Genomic DNA, 15,177 nt, shown 5'->3' with positions numbered 1-15,177 from the left:
AACTGAATTTAAACATGCCTGGGATAAACTAGTATAAGGGCAGACTAGATGGACCATGAGGTCTTTTTCTGCTGTCAGACTTCTATGTTTCTATGTGGAACAGCTGGTCCCAAGAGAAGGGTGGCAGTGGAGCACAGCTGGTTGACATGCATGGAAGCAAAAATATAAACGAAAATCACCGAAATCTCACTCGCAAACGTGTCCTAAGATTTGACTTGCCACGACACGCACGTACACATGCCAGAGATCCGAAGCTGCACGGACAGTGCACTGGTAGCAGCAGTGGCAACCCCTGCCTGGCTGTGATGTATTGGGGGAGAGTCTTGCACATGCAGAAGTTAATCCACCAAGTAGCCACCGTACTTCACGGTTCATCTTTCGCAGATTTGCTACTTCACGGGTTTTTTCAAAGGGGGCTTATGGCCGCTATATCGCAGATAATGAAGGAAAATCCAGGAAAACCGTGAAAGTTGAATGTCCAAAATACTGTATTCATGGTGATTACTGTGCCCCCCCTCCATCCCCATTCCCAGCAGAGGCCTCGTGCCTTAGAACGCCGGGGCAGGGACGGTTCGTGTGTGTCTGGGGGGGGGGGGAATTGCAGCGGTGGCTTCCTTCAGCCCGCGCATCACGGGAAAGGCTTGTCTTGTCTTGTCCTCCAGTTCGTGGATGTTTCTCAACTCTTTGAAGATTGTCCACTGCTGCCCGACTACAGAAAGCCACTACCACCACTGCTGACCGCTGAGAGAAGCCGGTCTCTCTCAGCGGTCAGCAGCGGTGGATTGTTAACAATACAGGGAGGATTTGAAAAGTCCAAATACATTAAAAAAATATTTCCTCTACTTCGCGGAAATTAGTTTTTCACGGGTGGTCTTGGAATGCATCCCCCACAAAAAATGAGGGATCACTGTATACCTAATTGAAGTCTTCAATGAAAAAACACTGCAGAAGGCTTTCTTGTAAAAAAATTTTTTTTTCTTGTCAAAATGCTTCTCTAAATAAACTATCACTTTTACATTTAACCACTATAACGAACTATCCACAATACTTTCGTATAACTCTTATTATATCTACCACTGCAACCACTCGGCACTATCTATCTATCTATCTATCTATCTATCTATCTATCTATCTATCTATCTATCTATCTATCTATCTATCATCTATCCATCATTTATATCTATCTATCTATCTATCTATCTATCTATCCATCATCTATATCTATCTATCTATCTATCTATCTATCCATCCATCATCTATATCTATCTATCTATCTATCCATCCATCCATCCATCCATCCATCCATCCATCCATCCATCCATCCATCTATCTATCTATCTATCTATCTATCTATCCATCATCTATATCTATCTATCTATCTATCTATCTATCTATCTATCTATCTATCTATCTATCTATCTATCTATCTATCTATCCATCATCTATATCTATCTATCTATCCATCATCTATATCTATCTATCTATCTATCTATCTATCCATCCATCATCTATATCTATCTATCTATCTATCTATCTATCTATCTATCTATCTATCTATCTATCTATCTATCTATCCATAATCTATATCTATCTATCTATCTATCTATCTATCTATCTATCTATCTATCTATCTATCTATCTATCTATCTATCTATCTATCTATCTATCTATCTATCTATCTATCTATCTATTGGATTTGTATGCCGCCCCTCTCCGTAGACTCGGGCCGGCTAACAACAGTGATAAAAAACAGCATGTAACAATCCAATACTAAAACAACCAAAAAAACCCCACCCTTTATTATAAAACCAAACATACATACAAACAAACAAACATACCATGCGTAAATTGTAAAGGCCTAGGGGGAAAGAATATCTCAGTTCCCCCATGCCTGGCGGCAGAGGTGGGTTTTAAGAAGCTTACGAAAGGCGTAAGCTTACTAACCACTAACTTCAAACCACCCAGCTTACTAACCACTAACTTCAAACCACCCAGCACAAACCACTCTATAAGAAACCACTCTCTACTATAACAAACCACTCTGTAGCAAACCACACCCATGCAAGAGTGTTTCTCCTTATATAGGTTACAGCCAATCAAATTGCAGCACGTTTAGCAAACCCATGATTACATGGTTATTATGGCTTACATCAGCCTTTCCTATCGTTACAATTACAAACCATTTACTTGCATTGTAATATTACCTTCGGAAATAAACTTATTTCTGGCATGATGTCTCTTATCTGATCACTGCCTCACCTGCGGCTCTTCCTCCTATTTACCGACATCATTTTCACTGTCCGCTACACCCGGCCAACCTCCATTCCTTCTCCCCGAACCTTTTTTCAGACCGTGACGGTGAGGGAGGCCGACGTCCACCAGCAGAACCCGCCCAAATTTGACAAGATCGAGGACATGGCGATGCTGACCTTTCTCCACGAACCGGCGGTGCTGTACAACCTGAAGGAGCGCTACGCCTCCTGGATGATCTATGTGAGTAAAGATATGGTGGGGGCCCACTGGAAATCAGGATTTATTTTCTTCCCAAAGCAAACACCTCTCCCGACCGCCAGTAATCTTTGTCGATGTCGTATGTGGAGATTCTCAGCCATCTGGATTGCTCCCAAAGGTGAAAGAGGGGAAGAGAGCAAAGAAAGAAAAAGAAGGGAAGAGGGGAAGGAAGAAGAAAAGAGAATGAAGAGGGAAGGGAAAAGAAGAAAAGGAAGGGGGGAGAATGGAAGGAAGGAAGGAAGGAAAGAAGGAAGGAAGGAAAGAAGGAAAGAAGGAAGGAAGAAAGAAAAGAAGGAAAGAAGGAAGGAAGGAAGGAAAGAAGGAAAGAAGGAAGGAAGGAAGGAAAGAAGGAAAGGAAAGAAGGAAGGAAGGGAGGAAAGAAGGAAGGAAGGAAAGAAGGAAGGAAGGAAAGAAGGAAAGAAGGAAAGAAAGAAGGAAGGAAGAAAGGAAAGAAGGAAAGAAGGAAGGAAAGAAGGAAGGAAGGAAGGAAGGAAGGAAAGAAGGAAGGAAGGAAGGAAAGAAGGAAGGAAGGAAGGAAAGAAGGAAGGAAGGAAGGAAGGGATTAAAGGAAAGAGGGAGGGAGGGGATTATATTGAGAGTGAGTGAGGGTCTGAGGAAGTCTTCCTTTAGCACTTGGACACCACAGCTGCCAAACTGGTCAAGCCCGCCCTTACCACGCCTCCCCCCCAAGGTAAAACACAACCTTGATGCGTCCCACCATGAATTCAAATTTGCCACTGCTGGTCAAGGAATTTGCCACAGCTGGGAATTCTGGGAGATGAAGTTCACCCCTCACCCCCGTGTGGAAAATATCAGGTTTGGAGGAAGCTGAGCAATTCCAATTCCCCCCCCCCCAAAAAAAATGCTCTGAATCATGCAATTTTGAGTGAACATTTCGTGGGGTTTTTTGGTCTTTTCTCCTTCCCAGACGTATTCTGGCCTTTTCTGTGTGACGGTCAACCCATACAAATGGCTCCCCGTCTACGACGCTGAGGTCGTGGCTGCCTATAGGGGAAAAAAGAGAAGTGAAGCCCCTCCCCATATTTTCTCCATCTCCGACAACGCGTATCAATACATGTTGACAGGTAAGAAGCTTCAATCCAGTGAAGGACTGCAAAATTTTTTACTCCCATTCTGTGGGTGTGCCTTATTTTGTGGGTGTGGCTTGCCAGGCATGTGACCAGGTGGGAGTGGCTTGACGATCATGTGATTGGGGGTAGCTTAAAGATCATGTGACTGGCTTAAAGGTGACTCACGTCAAGGGTTTGCGCTAGAGTTAGGGTGCCTGACTTCTCCTCGCTTCAAAGAGATACAATTTCCCTATCTGTGTACTATTACTGAACATCCAAAATATGCTATTTAATTCTATGTATATATGCCATATATGTACATACATATTACACACAGGCCCACAAAAATGTACATTATCTACTATATAAACTGTATATGTATGTACACATATAAACACGCACAGCTCTTCTTTTTTAAAAATAGAATTTATTATTTTCCAGTCTCTTTTGCAAAAACAATAATACAATAAATACAATAAGAGATTCTGCATTGTTAAATCATTGCATCTTCTTCATCCTCCTCCTCTTCCTCCTCCTCAGGCTGTTTGGGGGGCCATTTTCAGCCTAAAATTGGCTTGGAAAATGGCCTGGAAAATGCCTTGTTTTTCAGGCTGTTTTCAGCCTGGGTTTTTTGTGCCTTTTTCAGGTCATTTTTTACCTCAAAAAAGGTCCCAAAACAAGCGGAGGGGTGTTAACCGATGGTCCGATTTACCGGTTCTCCAAACTGCGCAGGTCATTTTTTACCTCAAAAAAGGCCCCAAAACAGGCGGAGGGGTGTTAACCAGTGGTCCAATTTACCGGTTCTGCAAACTGCGCAGAATCAGAACAAGGAGTTCAGGAGAACCCATTCTGAATGAAGCAGCCCACCTCCTCAGCTACCCATTCATTGTTAAAGATGACAACGAATTGTCAAATTTGGCTCCGCTCTGAGCCCTTTTTGATATTTTGATATTTTCTTTCAGATCGAGAAAACCAATCTATCCTTATCACGTGAGTATTAATATGCACCTTCTCCTCAAAGTTTTAAAAGCTGTAGGATGGGATGGCTTAGAAAATATTGATGAAAGCTACTAAGTTCCCTTGCACACACACTCACACAAACACATACACACACACACACACCTCATTCTGTCTCCTTTTCAGTGGAGAATCCGGTGCTGGGAAAACGGTCAACACGAAACGGGTCATCCAATACTTTGCGAGCATCGCTGCCATTGGGGACCGCAAAAAGGAGGCTGCCAACTCCCCCAAGGTAATTGTTATTCTGGTTTTGGGGTTCAACAGTTACGGGACCGCCTCCTACCTCATACCTCACTGCAGCCAGTAAGAGCCCACAGAGTTGGCCTTCTGTTGGTCCCGTCCTCCAACCAATGTTGGTTGGCAGGACTTTGGGGAAGAGCCTTCTCTGTGGTGGCTCCGACCCTGTGGAACCAATTGCCCCCAGAGATTTGCATTATCTTCTCTCTACCAGTCTTCCAGAAAAACGTGAAGACCTGGCTTTTCCAGCAGGCCTGGAATTAGGATTGACTGTTAGTACGCATGGTGGGGTTGTTGTTTTTTTGATATAGTACTTTTTATGGTATTGCAGATTTTATCAATGTTTTTATTGCTCTTTTTATTTGTATTGTATTTACAACTGTTGTTAGTGGATCAGTGTCTGTTTCGGAGTGAGTGGCATATAAATGCAAGAGAGAGAGAGAGAGAGATAGGTAGAGAGAGATAAAGATAGATAATATTCTCCAATCTGCTTCTCCAGGTATATGTTTAGCTATGGTTAGTAGCTTAACATCTGGAGAGCATCAACTTTTTATTGATTGATTGATTGATTTTGTCCATTGCACAATGAGAGTTATATTGGGTATACATATAGTAAATATATAATGAAGGTTATACAGGAGATACTCATAGTAAAATATATCTAAGAAAGAAAAGAAGAGAAGAAATAGGAATAAAATATATCAGTGAAAGAATAGAATAAATATAGGAAAGAAGAATGGTATAGGAGATATCGGAGAGCAATAGGACACAGGACGGAAGGCACATTGGTGCACTTATGTACGCCCCTTACTGACCTCAGGAGAGGTCAACCATGGATAGTCTAAGGGTAAAGTGTTGGGGGTTTGGGGATGACACTACAGAGTCCAGCAATGAGTTCCACACTTCGACAAGTCATTTACTGAAGTTGTATTTTTTACAGTCAAGTTTGGAGCGGTTAATATTAAGGAATTAAAGGGCCAGTGCACCTAAGCCTTTACTAAGAAACGGCGCCATCTACTGGTTGAAGTGGAAATCCACTTGAATACGCCCAAGCCTTAGCAAAATTCAGCTGGTGGCCAGTAGAGGGAGGCGGCGAGTGTATTCTAATCTTTGGCGTATTTTAACTGAGATTCAAAGTGTGGCCACCAGATGGCGCTGCTTTTTTGCTATGGCTTGGGCGTATTCAAGTGGATTTCCACTTCAACCAGTAGATGGCGCCGTTTGCTAGTAATGGCTTAGGTGCACTGGCCCTTTAATTCCTTTGTCTAAAGGGAGCCATGTGCTGTTTTCTAGAACAAGCATTCAATTCTCAGGCATAACTTTAATAAAGGCTTCTTAGTTAGTGTTATGGAGAGAGGCAAAAACTCTGAGTTTGGAGATCCACAAATAGTTGAAAAAGGCAAAAACAATAGCCTTTAAATGCAAACATGCCCCCCTTCTTCCCTTATGCTGAACAGATTAGAGCAATACTTTTCCAAGGCAGTAACTGGGGGAAAGAAGTGGGGGGCATTTCTTTTCTCTTATTCTTAAGGCTTCAGAAGGCAGTAACATCGCATGCAGCACCCTCAGGATGAGAATTTAAGGCTTCTGGTCATCAGAAGAGGGTCAGACCTCTTTCAGGCTATTAAGTTTGCAGGGAGCCAAAGGGAGGTTTAATCTTTTTTAGTAGGCTGATTACTTCTTTAAGGCAGCAGTGATTGCTTTGAAGGCTTGCAGCTGTGCCAGGGGACATGAATTTCCCCTCTTTTTACTGCCCCTTTTTACAACCTCTTTTTACTGTTCTGGTATAAGCTCAACTTTTCCCAGTTAGATAACTCAGCACAACAAGATATCACAGATCATTTTATTGCAGGAATTCTCACAATAACTCACAGTTATGATGCGATTCTTCTGCAGTATAATCCTTCCCATTGTGCAGGTAAAAAGAGGTTGAATTGACCCCAGCTCTAGGTGTAGCATCTACATGCTGGCTGGCTTAGTGAGTGTAAGACAAAAGACCCACTAGAATGTTCTCTCCAATTACCTGAGTCAGAGCCAATAGGAATACACAAATGTGGTCACATGTAAACTACATTACCCAGAGTGCAATTTCCTAATACAATATCTTAAAGAAACATGCCTAAATACAGTCCAACTATCTCTGTCTCTGGGGACAGCACTATTATTATTATTATTATTATTATTATTATTATTATTATTATTATTATGTCAGTACAACACAGCAAACGAGATCACTATGCTGGATTTCGTATTTCATCACCAGTCGGGCCCTTCCCAAGCACCTAGGACTGCGTGATGTAGCGGCGAATTATGTTTGCCGATCCCAGTAAAGCGGCCTTTTGCAATTGACAGATGGAGATTTTGTCAATTCCGATGGTTTTCAAATGTCCGCTGAGATCCTTTGGCACTGCGCCCAGCGTGCCAAGTACCAGTGGGACCACTTTCACTGGCTTATGCCAGAGTCGTTGCAGCTCGATTTTTAGATCTTCGTATTTCACTAATTTCTCTAGCTGCTTCTCCTCAATTCTGCTGTCCCCTGGGATTGCGATGTCGATGATCCATACTTTCTTTTTCTCCATGATCACAATGTCTGGTGTGTTATGCTTCAGAATTCGGTCAGTCTGAAGTCCCACAGTAGTTTTGCTTGCTCATTTTTTAAAAATATTATTATTATTATTATTATTATTATTATTATTATTATTATTATTATTATTAATAACATTATTATTATCTCTTTGGTTCCTCTTTAGGGGACGTTGGAAGATCAAATTATCCAAGCCAACCCTGCTTTGGAGGCCTTCGGCAATGCCAAAACTTTGAGGAACGACAATTCTTCTCGTTTTGTGAGTGCTCCAAATCTAAAGTTGGATTTGAGTAAGAAGGATATACAGAAGCCATTCTAGAATCACTTGGGGGCGGGGCATTAAGATGGAAGAGATCTCATTCGTCTTCCTGCTCTGCAAGGTTAGGTCAACCTTGAATGGGCAGCCATGTTGCAGAGCAGGGGGTGGGTTTTAACTTACCTGGCTGCTGGTTTGCTTCCTCCCATGCTGCATGGCACAATAAAATCCACCCCCCCCCTCAAAAAAACCCGAAAACAAAATGGTGACATATGCACAGTGTCAGAAACTTGGCTTCTGCACATTCACAGAAGAAAAAAAAAACAGGGGAAAAAATCTCCCCAATTTTTTTAAAAAAAATATTCAAAACTACAGATAACGGCACCCATGGACCAACCAAATTAGTTCCAACTAATTCAGTTCCATTACGTCATTGTGGCGTCATTAGTGGTTTGCTACCAGTTTGGGCAAACTGGTCTGAACTGGAAGGAACCCACCTCTGTTGCAGAGGCCATCAGTCCATCCCATAATACCCTGTTTCCTGCCAAAATAAGACAACCCCTAGTAATAAGCCCGATCAGGCTTTTGGGTGCTGTTCTGTCGGGCTCTCTGGTAGACTCCTCCCGAAAATTCACAGGTACAAATTTCAGACACACACACGTTTGAAAATTCAAAACTATGTTCTTTATAATGAAAATTCACTTAAACTAAGCCCTCTTTTGGTGTAGCAAAGAGCACTAGTCTCCAAACAAACTGGTAATTTGTACAAGTCCCTTATCAGTTCTGAGATACTTAGCTTGCAGCTGTGAGGCAATTCACAGTCCTTCTTCTTTCACAAAGTGAAACACCCTTTGCTCTGCTTTAGTTTCAAAGCGGGGAAAAAGCAACACACCAAGGTCGAAGTCAGCAAGGCAGGCACGAAACACAACGATCAGATAATCCTCCACAATGGCCAAACCCACAGGCTGCTCTTTATAGCAGCCTCACTAATGACCACAGCCCCACCCAACCACAGGTGGCCTCATTTTCTTTCATAATAATCTCTCAGTTGTTGCTGCCTATGCATCGCTCTCCGCATGCGTGGCTGTATCATTAACTTTTGTTTCGAATCCAAGGAGGAGCTAGATAATTGATCTCCTTCTGAGCTGTCTGCCACACTCTCCTCCTCCCTGTCACTCATGTCTTCTTGGTCAGAGGAGCCTTCATCAGCACATTCCACCGGGAGCAAAACTGGCCTGCAGCATGTGGATGTCTCCCCCACACCCACAGTCCTTGGGGCAGGAGCTGGGCCAGAGCTAACCACAACAGGTGCATGGCAACAAGGTCTTAATTTTGGGAAACATGGTACAGATCGTCCTCGACTTACAACAATTCATTTAGCTACCATTCAAGGATTGAAATCACAGCTTATTAATTATGAGACAAGAGATCCACCTCTAGGCCACTGCACCCCCTCTTTACACTCTTATTTCTACCTAGGGTAAATTCATCCGAATTCATTTTGGGGCAACAGGCAAGTTGGCCTCCGCGGATATTGAGACGTGTAAGTCCACCTTGGTAATAAAAGTTCTATTTATCCATCTGTCCATCTTCTTTCCCTGCCCAATGTCCAGTCTAAAGCCTTCCTAACCAATAGAGCCTCCTAACCAACCCATTGATGCTAGTTGGAAACTAATCAAAGAAAGCAGCAACCTGGAATTAAGGAGAAACTTCTTAACAGCGAAGACAATTAACCACTGGAACAGCTTGCCACTGGAAATTGTGGGTGCTTCATATTGGAGGTTTTTAAGAAAAGACTGGGCAGTCACTTCGCTGAAATTGTTTAAGTTCTCTTGCTTGAGCAAGGGGCAAGACTAGAAGATCTCCAAAGTCCCTTCCTGTTCTGTTCTATTCTATTCTATTTTCTATTCTATTCTATACTTTTCTCTATTTTCTTTTCTATTCTATTTTACTCTACTCTATTCTACACTACTCTATATTCTATTCTCTTCCATTCCATTCCATTCCATCCTATCCTATTCTCCTCTCCTCTCGTCTATTTTCTTTTCTACTCTATTCTATTCTACTCTACTCTATATTCTATTCTCTTCCATTCCATTCCATCCTATCCTATTCTCCTCTCCTCTCTTCTATTTTCTTTTCTACTCTATTCTACCCTACTCTATATTCTATTCTCTTCCATTCCATTCCATCCTATCCTATTCTCCTCTCCTCTATTTTCTTTTCTACTCTATTCTACCCTACTCTATATTCTATTCTCTTCCATTCCATTCCATCCTATCCTATTCTCCTCTCCTCTATTTTCTTTTCTACTCTATTCTACCCTACTCTATATTCTATTCTCTTCCATTCCATTCCATCCTATCCTATTCTCCTCTCCTCTATTTTCTTTTCTACTCTATTCTACCCTACTCTATATTCTATTCTCTTCCATTCCATTCCATCCTATCCTATCCTATTCTCCTCTCCTCTATTTTCTTTTCTACTCTATTCTACCCTACTCTATATTCTATTCTCTTCCATTCCATTCCATCCTATCCTATTCTCCTCTCCTCTATTTTCTTTTCTACTCTATTCTACCCTACTCTATATTCTATTCTCTTCCATTCCATTCCATCCTATTCTCCTCTCCTCCTCTATTTTCTTTTCTATTCTATTCTACCCTACTCTATATTCTATTCTCTTCCATTCCATCCTATCCTATTCTCCTCTCCTCTATTTTCTTTTCTACTCTATTTTACCCTACTCTATATTCTATTCTCTTCCATTCCATTCCATCCTATCCTATTCTCCTCTCCTCTATTTTCTTTTCTACTCTATTCTACCCTACTCTATATTCTATTCTATTCCATTCCATTCCATCCTATCCTATTCTCCTCTCCTCTCTTCTATTTTCTTTTCTACTCTATTCTACCCTACTCTATATTCTATTCTCTTACATTCCATTCCATCCTATCCTATTCTCCTCTCCTCTATTTTCTTTTCTACTCTATTCTACCCTACTCTATATTCTATTCTCTTCCATTCCATTCCATCCTATTCTCCTCTCCTCTCCTCCTCTATTTTTTTTTCTACTCTATTCTACCCTACTCTATATTCTATTCTCTTCCATTCCATTCCATCCTATCCTATTCTCCTCTCCTCTATTTTCTTTTCTACTCTATTCTACCCTACTCTATATTCTATTTTACTCTACTCTACTCTATTCCACCCTACTCTATCTTCTATTCTATTCTATTCTATTCTATTCCATTCCATCCTATCCTATTCTCCTCTCCTCTATTTTCTTTTCTACTCTATTCTACCCTACTCTATATTCTATTCTCTTCCATTCCATTCCATTCCATTCCATCCTATCCTATTCTCCTCTCCTCTATTTTCTTTTCTACTCTATTCTACCCTACTCTATATTCTATTTTACTCTACTCTACTCTATTCCACCCTACTCTATCTTCTATTCTATTCCATTCCATCCTATCCTATTCTCCTCTCCTCTCCTCTATTTTCTTTTCTACTCTATTCTACCCTACTCTATATTCTATTCTCTTCCATTCCATTCCATCCTATTCTCCTCTCCTCTCCTCCTCTATTTTTTTTTCTACTCTATTCTACCCTACTCTATATTCTATTCTCTTCCATTCCATTCCATCCTATCCTATTCTCCTCTCCTCTATTTTCTTTTTTACTCTATTCTACCCTACTCTATATTCTATTTTACTCTACTCTACTCTATTCCACCCTACTCTATCTTCTATTCTATTCTATTCTATTCCATTCCATCCTATCCTATTCTCCTCTCCTCTATTTTCTTTTCTACTCTATTCTACCCTACTCTATATTCTATTCTCTTCCATTCCATTCCATTCCATTCCATCCTATTCTCCTCTCCTCTATTTTCTTTTCTACTCTATTCTACCCTACTCTATATTCTATTTTACTCTACTCTACTCTATTCCACCCTACTCTATCTTCTATTCTATTCCATTCCATCCTATCCTATTCTCCTCTCCTCTCCTCTATTTTCTTTTCTACTCTATTCTACCCTACTCTATATTCTATTCTCTTCCATTCCATTCCATCCTATCTTATTCTACTCTCCTCTCCTCTCCTCTATTTTCTTTTCTACTCTACTCTATTCTACCCTACACTATTTTCTATTCTACTCTACTCTATTCCACCATACTCTATTTTCTATTCTATTCTATTCCATTCCATCCTATCCTATTCTACTCTATTTTCTTTTCTATTCTATTCTTTTCTACCCTACTCTATTTTCTATTCTATTCTATTCCATTCTTCTTCAGCTCTGACCTAAATCCTTCCATTTCCCACCATCCAGTCAGACTTGAAGAAGCTTCTTGGAGGAGAAGCGAAACGTCTTTAAAAAAAAAATAATAATCCCAGAAAGTCCAGTTGCCTTTTGATTAAAGAAAAACCCGCACCCTTGGGACAAACCTGAGCAAAACTGATTTATACACTAGAAAATAGAAAGACTCAGAAGAAGAGGAAGGGAGGCAGCAGAGAAGACGGATGGATGAGGTCAGCGAGGTCACCGGAAGGGCTATCCATTATTCCCAGAGGCGATTAAGACGAGGGGCACCAGCTAACCAGGAATCACCTTGAACTCAATAAAACCCTCATCCGTCCATCTTTCCATCCAACCTTTAACTTCCCTCTCCAAATTTTTCATCCATCACTTGAGCCCTTTTGTTGACCGATGCTCCCCCCCCCCGCCATCTTTATTATATATTAATGAAGCTCTTTGTATCTCATTCCAATCTCCTTCAGTCTTTTGTTTTTGTTTTTCTCCTTCTTCCTCTTCTTTTCATGTTTACATATCCTCCATTTTATTTCTCTTTTCTCTCTTTCTCCCTTTTTTTTTTTTTTTAGATCTCTTAGAGAAGTCTCGGGTGATTTTTCAGCTGAAATCTGAGAGAAATTACCACATCTTCTATCAGATTTTGTCCAACAAGAAGCCAGAACTTCTGGGCAAGTTTTATTTTATTTATTGATTGATTGATTTTATTTTTTTAGATTTCTAGGCCGCTCTTCTCCTGATGGATTCAAATGGGGTTTTTTTGCGGAGGGAGGGGGGTTATAGAGATTTACAAACATCCATCTAGTGACTTTTGAAAGTTACAATGAGCACTGAACAAAGGATCTCAAGGCGGTTAACGACTTAACGACAGTTAACGACTTAACGATGGTTGCATCATCTCCTTGGTCAGTAGTGGGTTCTAACCCTTTACTACTGGTTATTATTATTATTATTTAATGGATTTGTATGCCGCCCCTCTCCGCAGACTCGGGGCGGCTAACAACAATGATAAAAAAACAGCATGTAACAATCCAATTAATAAAACAACTAAAAACCCTTATAGTAAAACCAAACATACACACAAACATACCATGCACAACTTGTAATGGCCTAGGGGGAAAGAATATCTTAACTCCCCCATGCTTGGCGATAAAGGTGGGTCTTGAGTAATTTGCGGAAGACAAGGAGGGTGGGGGCCGTTCTAATCTCTGGGGGGGAGTTGATTCCAGAGGGCCGGGGCTGCCAGAGAAGGCTCTTCCCCTGGGGCCCACCAAACGACATTGTTTAGTTGACGGGACCCGGAGAAGGCCAACTCTGTGGGACCTTATCGGCCGCTGGGATTCGTGCGGTAGAAGGCGGTTCCGGATGTATTCTGGCCCAATGCCATGTAGGGCTTTAAAGGTCATTACCAACACTTTGAATTGTGACCGGAAACCGATCGGCAGCCAGTGCAGGCTGCGGAGTGTTGCAGAAACGTGGGCGAATCTAGGAAGTCCCACGATGGCTCTCGCGGCCGCATTCTGCACGATCTGAAGTTTCTGAACATTTTTCAAAGGTAGCCCCATGTAGAGAACGTTGCAGTAATCAAACCTCAAGGTGATAAGGGCATGAGTGACTGTGAGCAATGACTCCTTGTCCAAATAGGGCCGCACATACGCATGCACAGAAGCGTCCCACGTGGGTGGGCGGAGTGTCTGGAGAAGGTGGGTGGAGCATTTGAGGTGTGTGGGTGGAGTTCCTGGACTGGTGGGTGGAGCATCCTGGGTGTGTGGGCAGAGTGTCCAGGGCGGATGGGCAGATCATCAAGGGCACATGGATGGAGTGTCCTGGGCAGGTGAGTAGAGCCTCCCAGGTGAGTGGACGGAGTGTCCTGGGCAAGTGGGCGGGGCATACCAGGCAGGTGGGCGGAACGTCCTGGACAGATGGGCGAAGCACTCCAGAGTGGGTGGGTGAAGTGTCCTGCCACCAGCACTACCGGTTCTAAGAACTGGCCCAAACTGGGACCAACCTACTGCTGCCCTTGTTGCCCATGATCAAAATTTGGCTGCTTGAAAAGCAGTTCACATTTATGATGGTTGCAGCATCCTGGGATCACTCTTTTGTGATCTTCCGAGCTATGTTAAAAGAGAAACCAGATTTATCTATAAACTGTGTCATTAATTTAATGACAACAGTACTTAACAACTACGGAAAGAAAAGTCGTAAAATTCACTTAACAAATGTCTCGCTTAACCATAGAAATGTTGGCCTCAACTGTGGTTGTAAATTGAGGATTGCCTCTATTATGAATAAGCTAATAATAATAATAATAATAATAATAATAATAATAATAATAATAATAATAATAGTAATAATAATAATTTATTAGATTTGTATGCCACCCCTCTCCGAAGACTCGGGGCGGCTCACAACAATAACAAAAACAATATAATAGTAATACAAATCTAATATTTTTAAAAAAGTACTGTATATATAAAACCCCAACAATTAAAACCATACAACACATGCATACCAAACATAAAATATAAAAGCCTGGGGGAGGTGTCTCAGTTCCCCCATGCCTGGTGATATAGGTGGGTCTTGAGTAATTAATTTGCGAAAGACAAGGAGGGTGGGGGCCATTCTAATCTCCGGGGGGAGTTGATTCCAGAGGGCTGGGGCCACCACAGAGAAGGCTCTTCCCCTGGGGCCCGCCAAACGACATTGTTTTGTCAACGGGACCCGGAGAAGGCCAACAAGTTATCTCATAACTTTGCTTTTCCTCCTATTTTCTCCTAACAGATCTCCTGTTGGTCACCAACAACCCTTACGACTACCACTACATCTCCCAAGGAGAAGTAACGGTGGCCTCCATTGACGACTCTGAAGAGCTAATGGCTACCGATGTAAGTGAATTTGGGTTGATGTTCACCAACTTTTCAGGAATGCTGATCAATCTTTTTCACGTTCCTTGGGCATTGACTCTTTCTGCTCACCCACCTCTTTTCCGCTCAGAGTGCCTTTGACGTCCTGGGCTTCACCCCTGAGGAGAAAGTGGGTGTCTACAAGCTGACGGGCGCCATCATGCACTACGGGAACATGAAGTTCAAGCAGAAGCAGCGTGAAGAACAGGCTGAGCCTGACGGGACTGAGGGTAAGTCTTGGGATTCATTATCGGAATGTACAGTATTTCTATGACACC

The 15,177-nt window shown here is 41.9% G+C and overlaps 2 protein-coding genes across 2 annotated transcripts in view; both read left to right on the top strand.

The window, feature by feature from the left end:
• The window catches only part of LOC139175781 (myosin-6-like), a 79,234-nt gene that overhangs the window by 679 nt on the left and 63,378 nt on the right, over window positions 1–15,177 (top strand). The window contains exons 2-10 of the mRNA XM_070767064.1: window positions 2,350–2,493; window positions 3,440–3,596; window positions 4,544–4,571; window positions 4,725–4,833; window positions 7,589–7,681; window positions 9,158–9,221; window positions 12,569–12,667; window positions 14,778–14,881; window positions 14,991–15,129. Of these exons, the coding sequence (XP_070623165.1) occupies window positions 2,350–2,493; window positions 3,440–3,596; window positions 4,544–4,571; window positions 4,725–4,833; window positions 7,589–7,681; window positions 9,158–9,221; window positions 12,569–12,667; window positions 14,778–14,881; window positions 14,991–15,129 (937 nt within the window). The remainder of the gene's footprint in view (window positions 1–2,349; window positions 2,494–3,439; window positions 3,597–4,543; window positions 4,572–4,724; window positions 4,834–7,588; window positions 7,682–9,157; window positions 9,222–12,568; window positions 12,668–14,777; window positions 14,882–14,990; window positions 15,130–15,177) is intronic.
• LOC139175789 (guanine nucleotide exchange factor subunit RIC1-like) lies at window positions 1,120–1,683 on the top strand (the record flags this gene model as incomplete). Its single annotated transcript, XM_070767079.1, has 1 exon — window positions 1,120–1,683. A coding segment is annotated over one exon (564 nt), but the record flags the coding sequence as incomplete, so codon positions are not given.

This window comes from Erythrolamprus reginae, chromosome Z, assembly GCF_031021105.1.
Source record: "Erythrolamprus reginae isolate rEryReg1 chromosome Z, rEryReg1.hap1, whole genome shotgun sequence".
Taxonomy (NCBI): domain Eukaryota; kingdom Metazoa; phylum Chordata; class Lepidosauria; order Squamata; family Dipsadidae; genus Erythrolamprus; species Erythrolamprus reginae.
The sequence above is the reverse complement of the archived record's forward strand: the minus strand, read 5'-3'. Positions and strand labels throughout refer to the sequence as shown.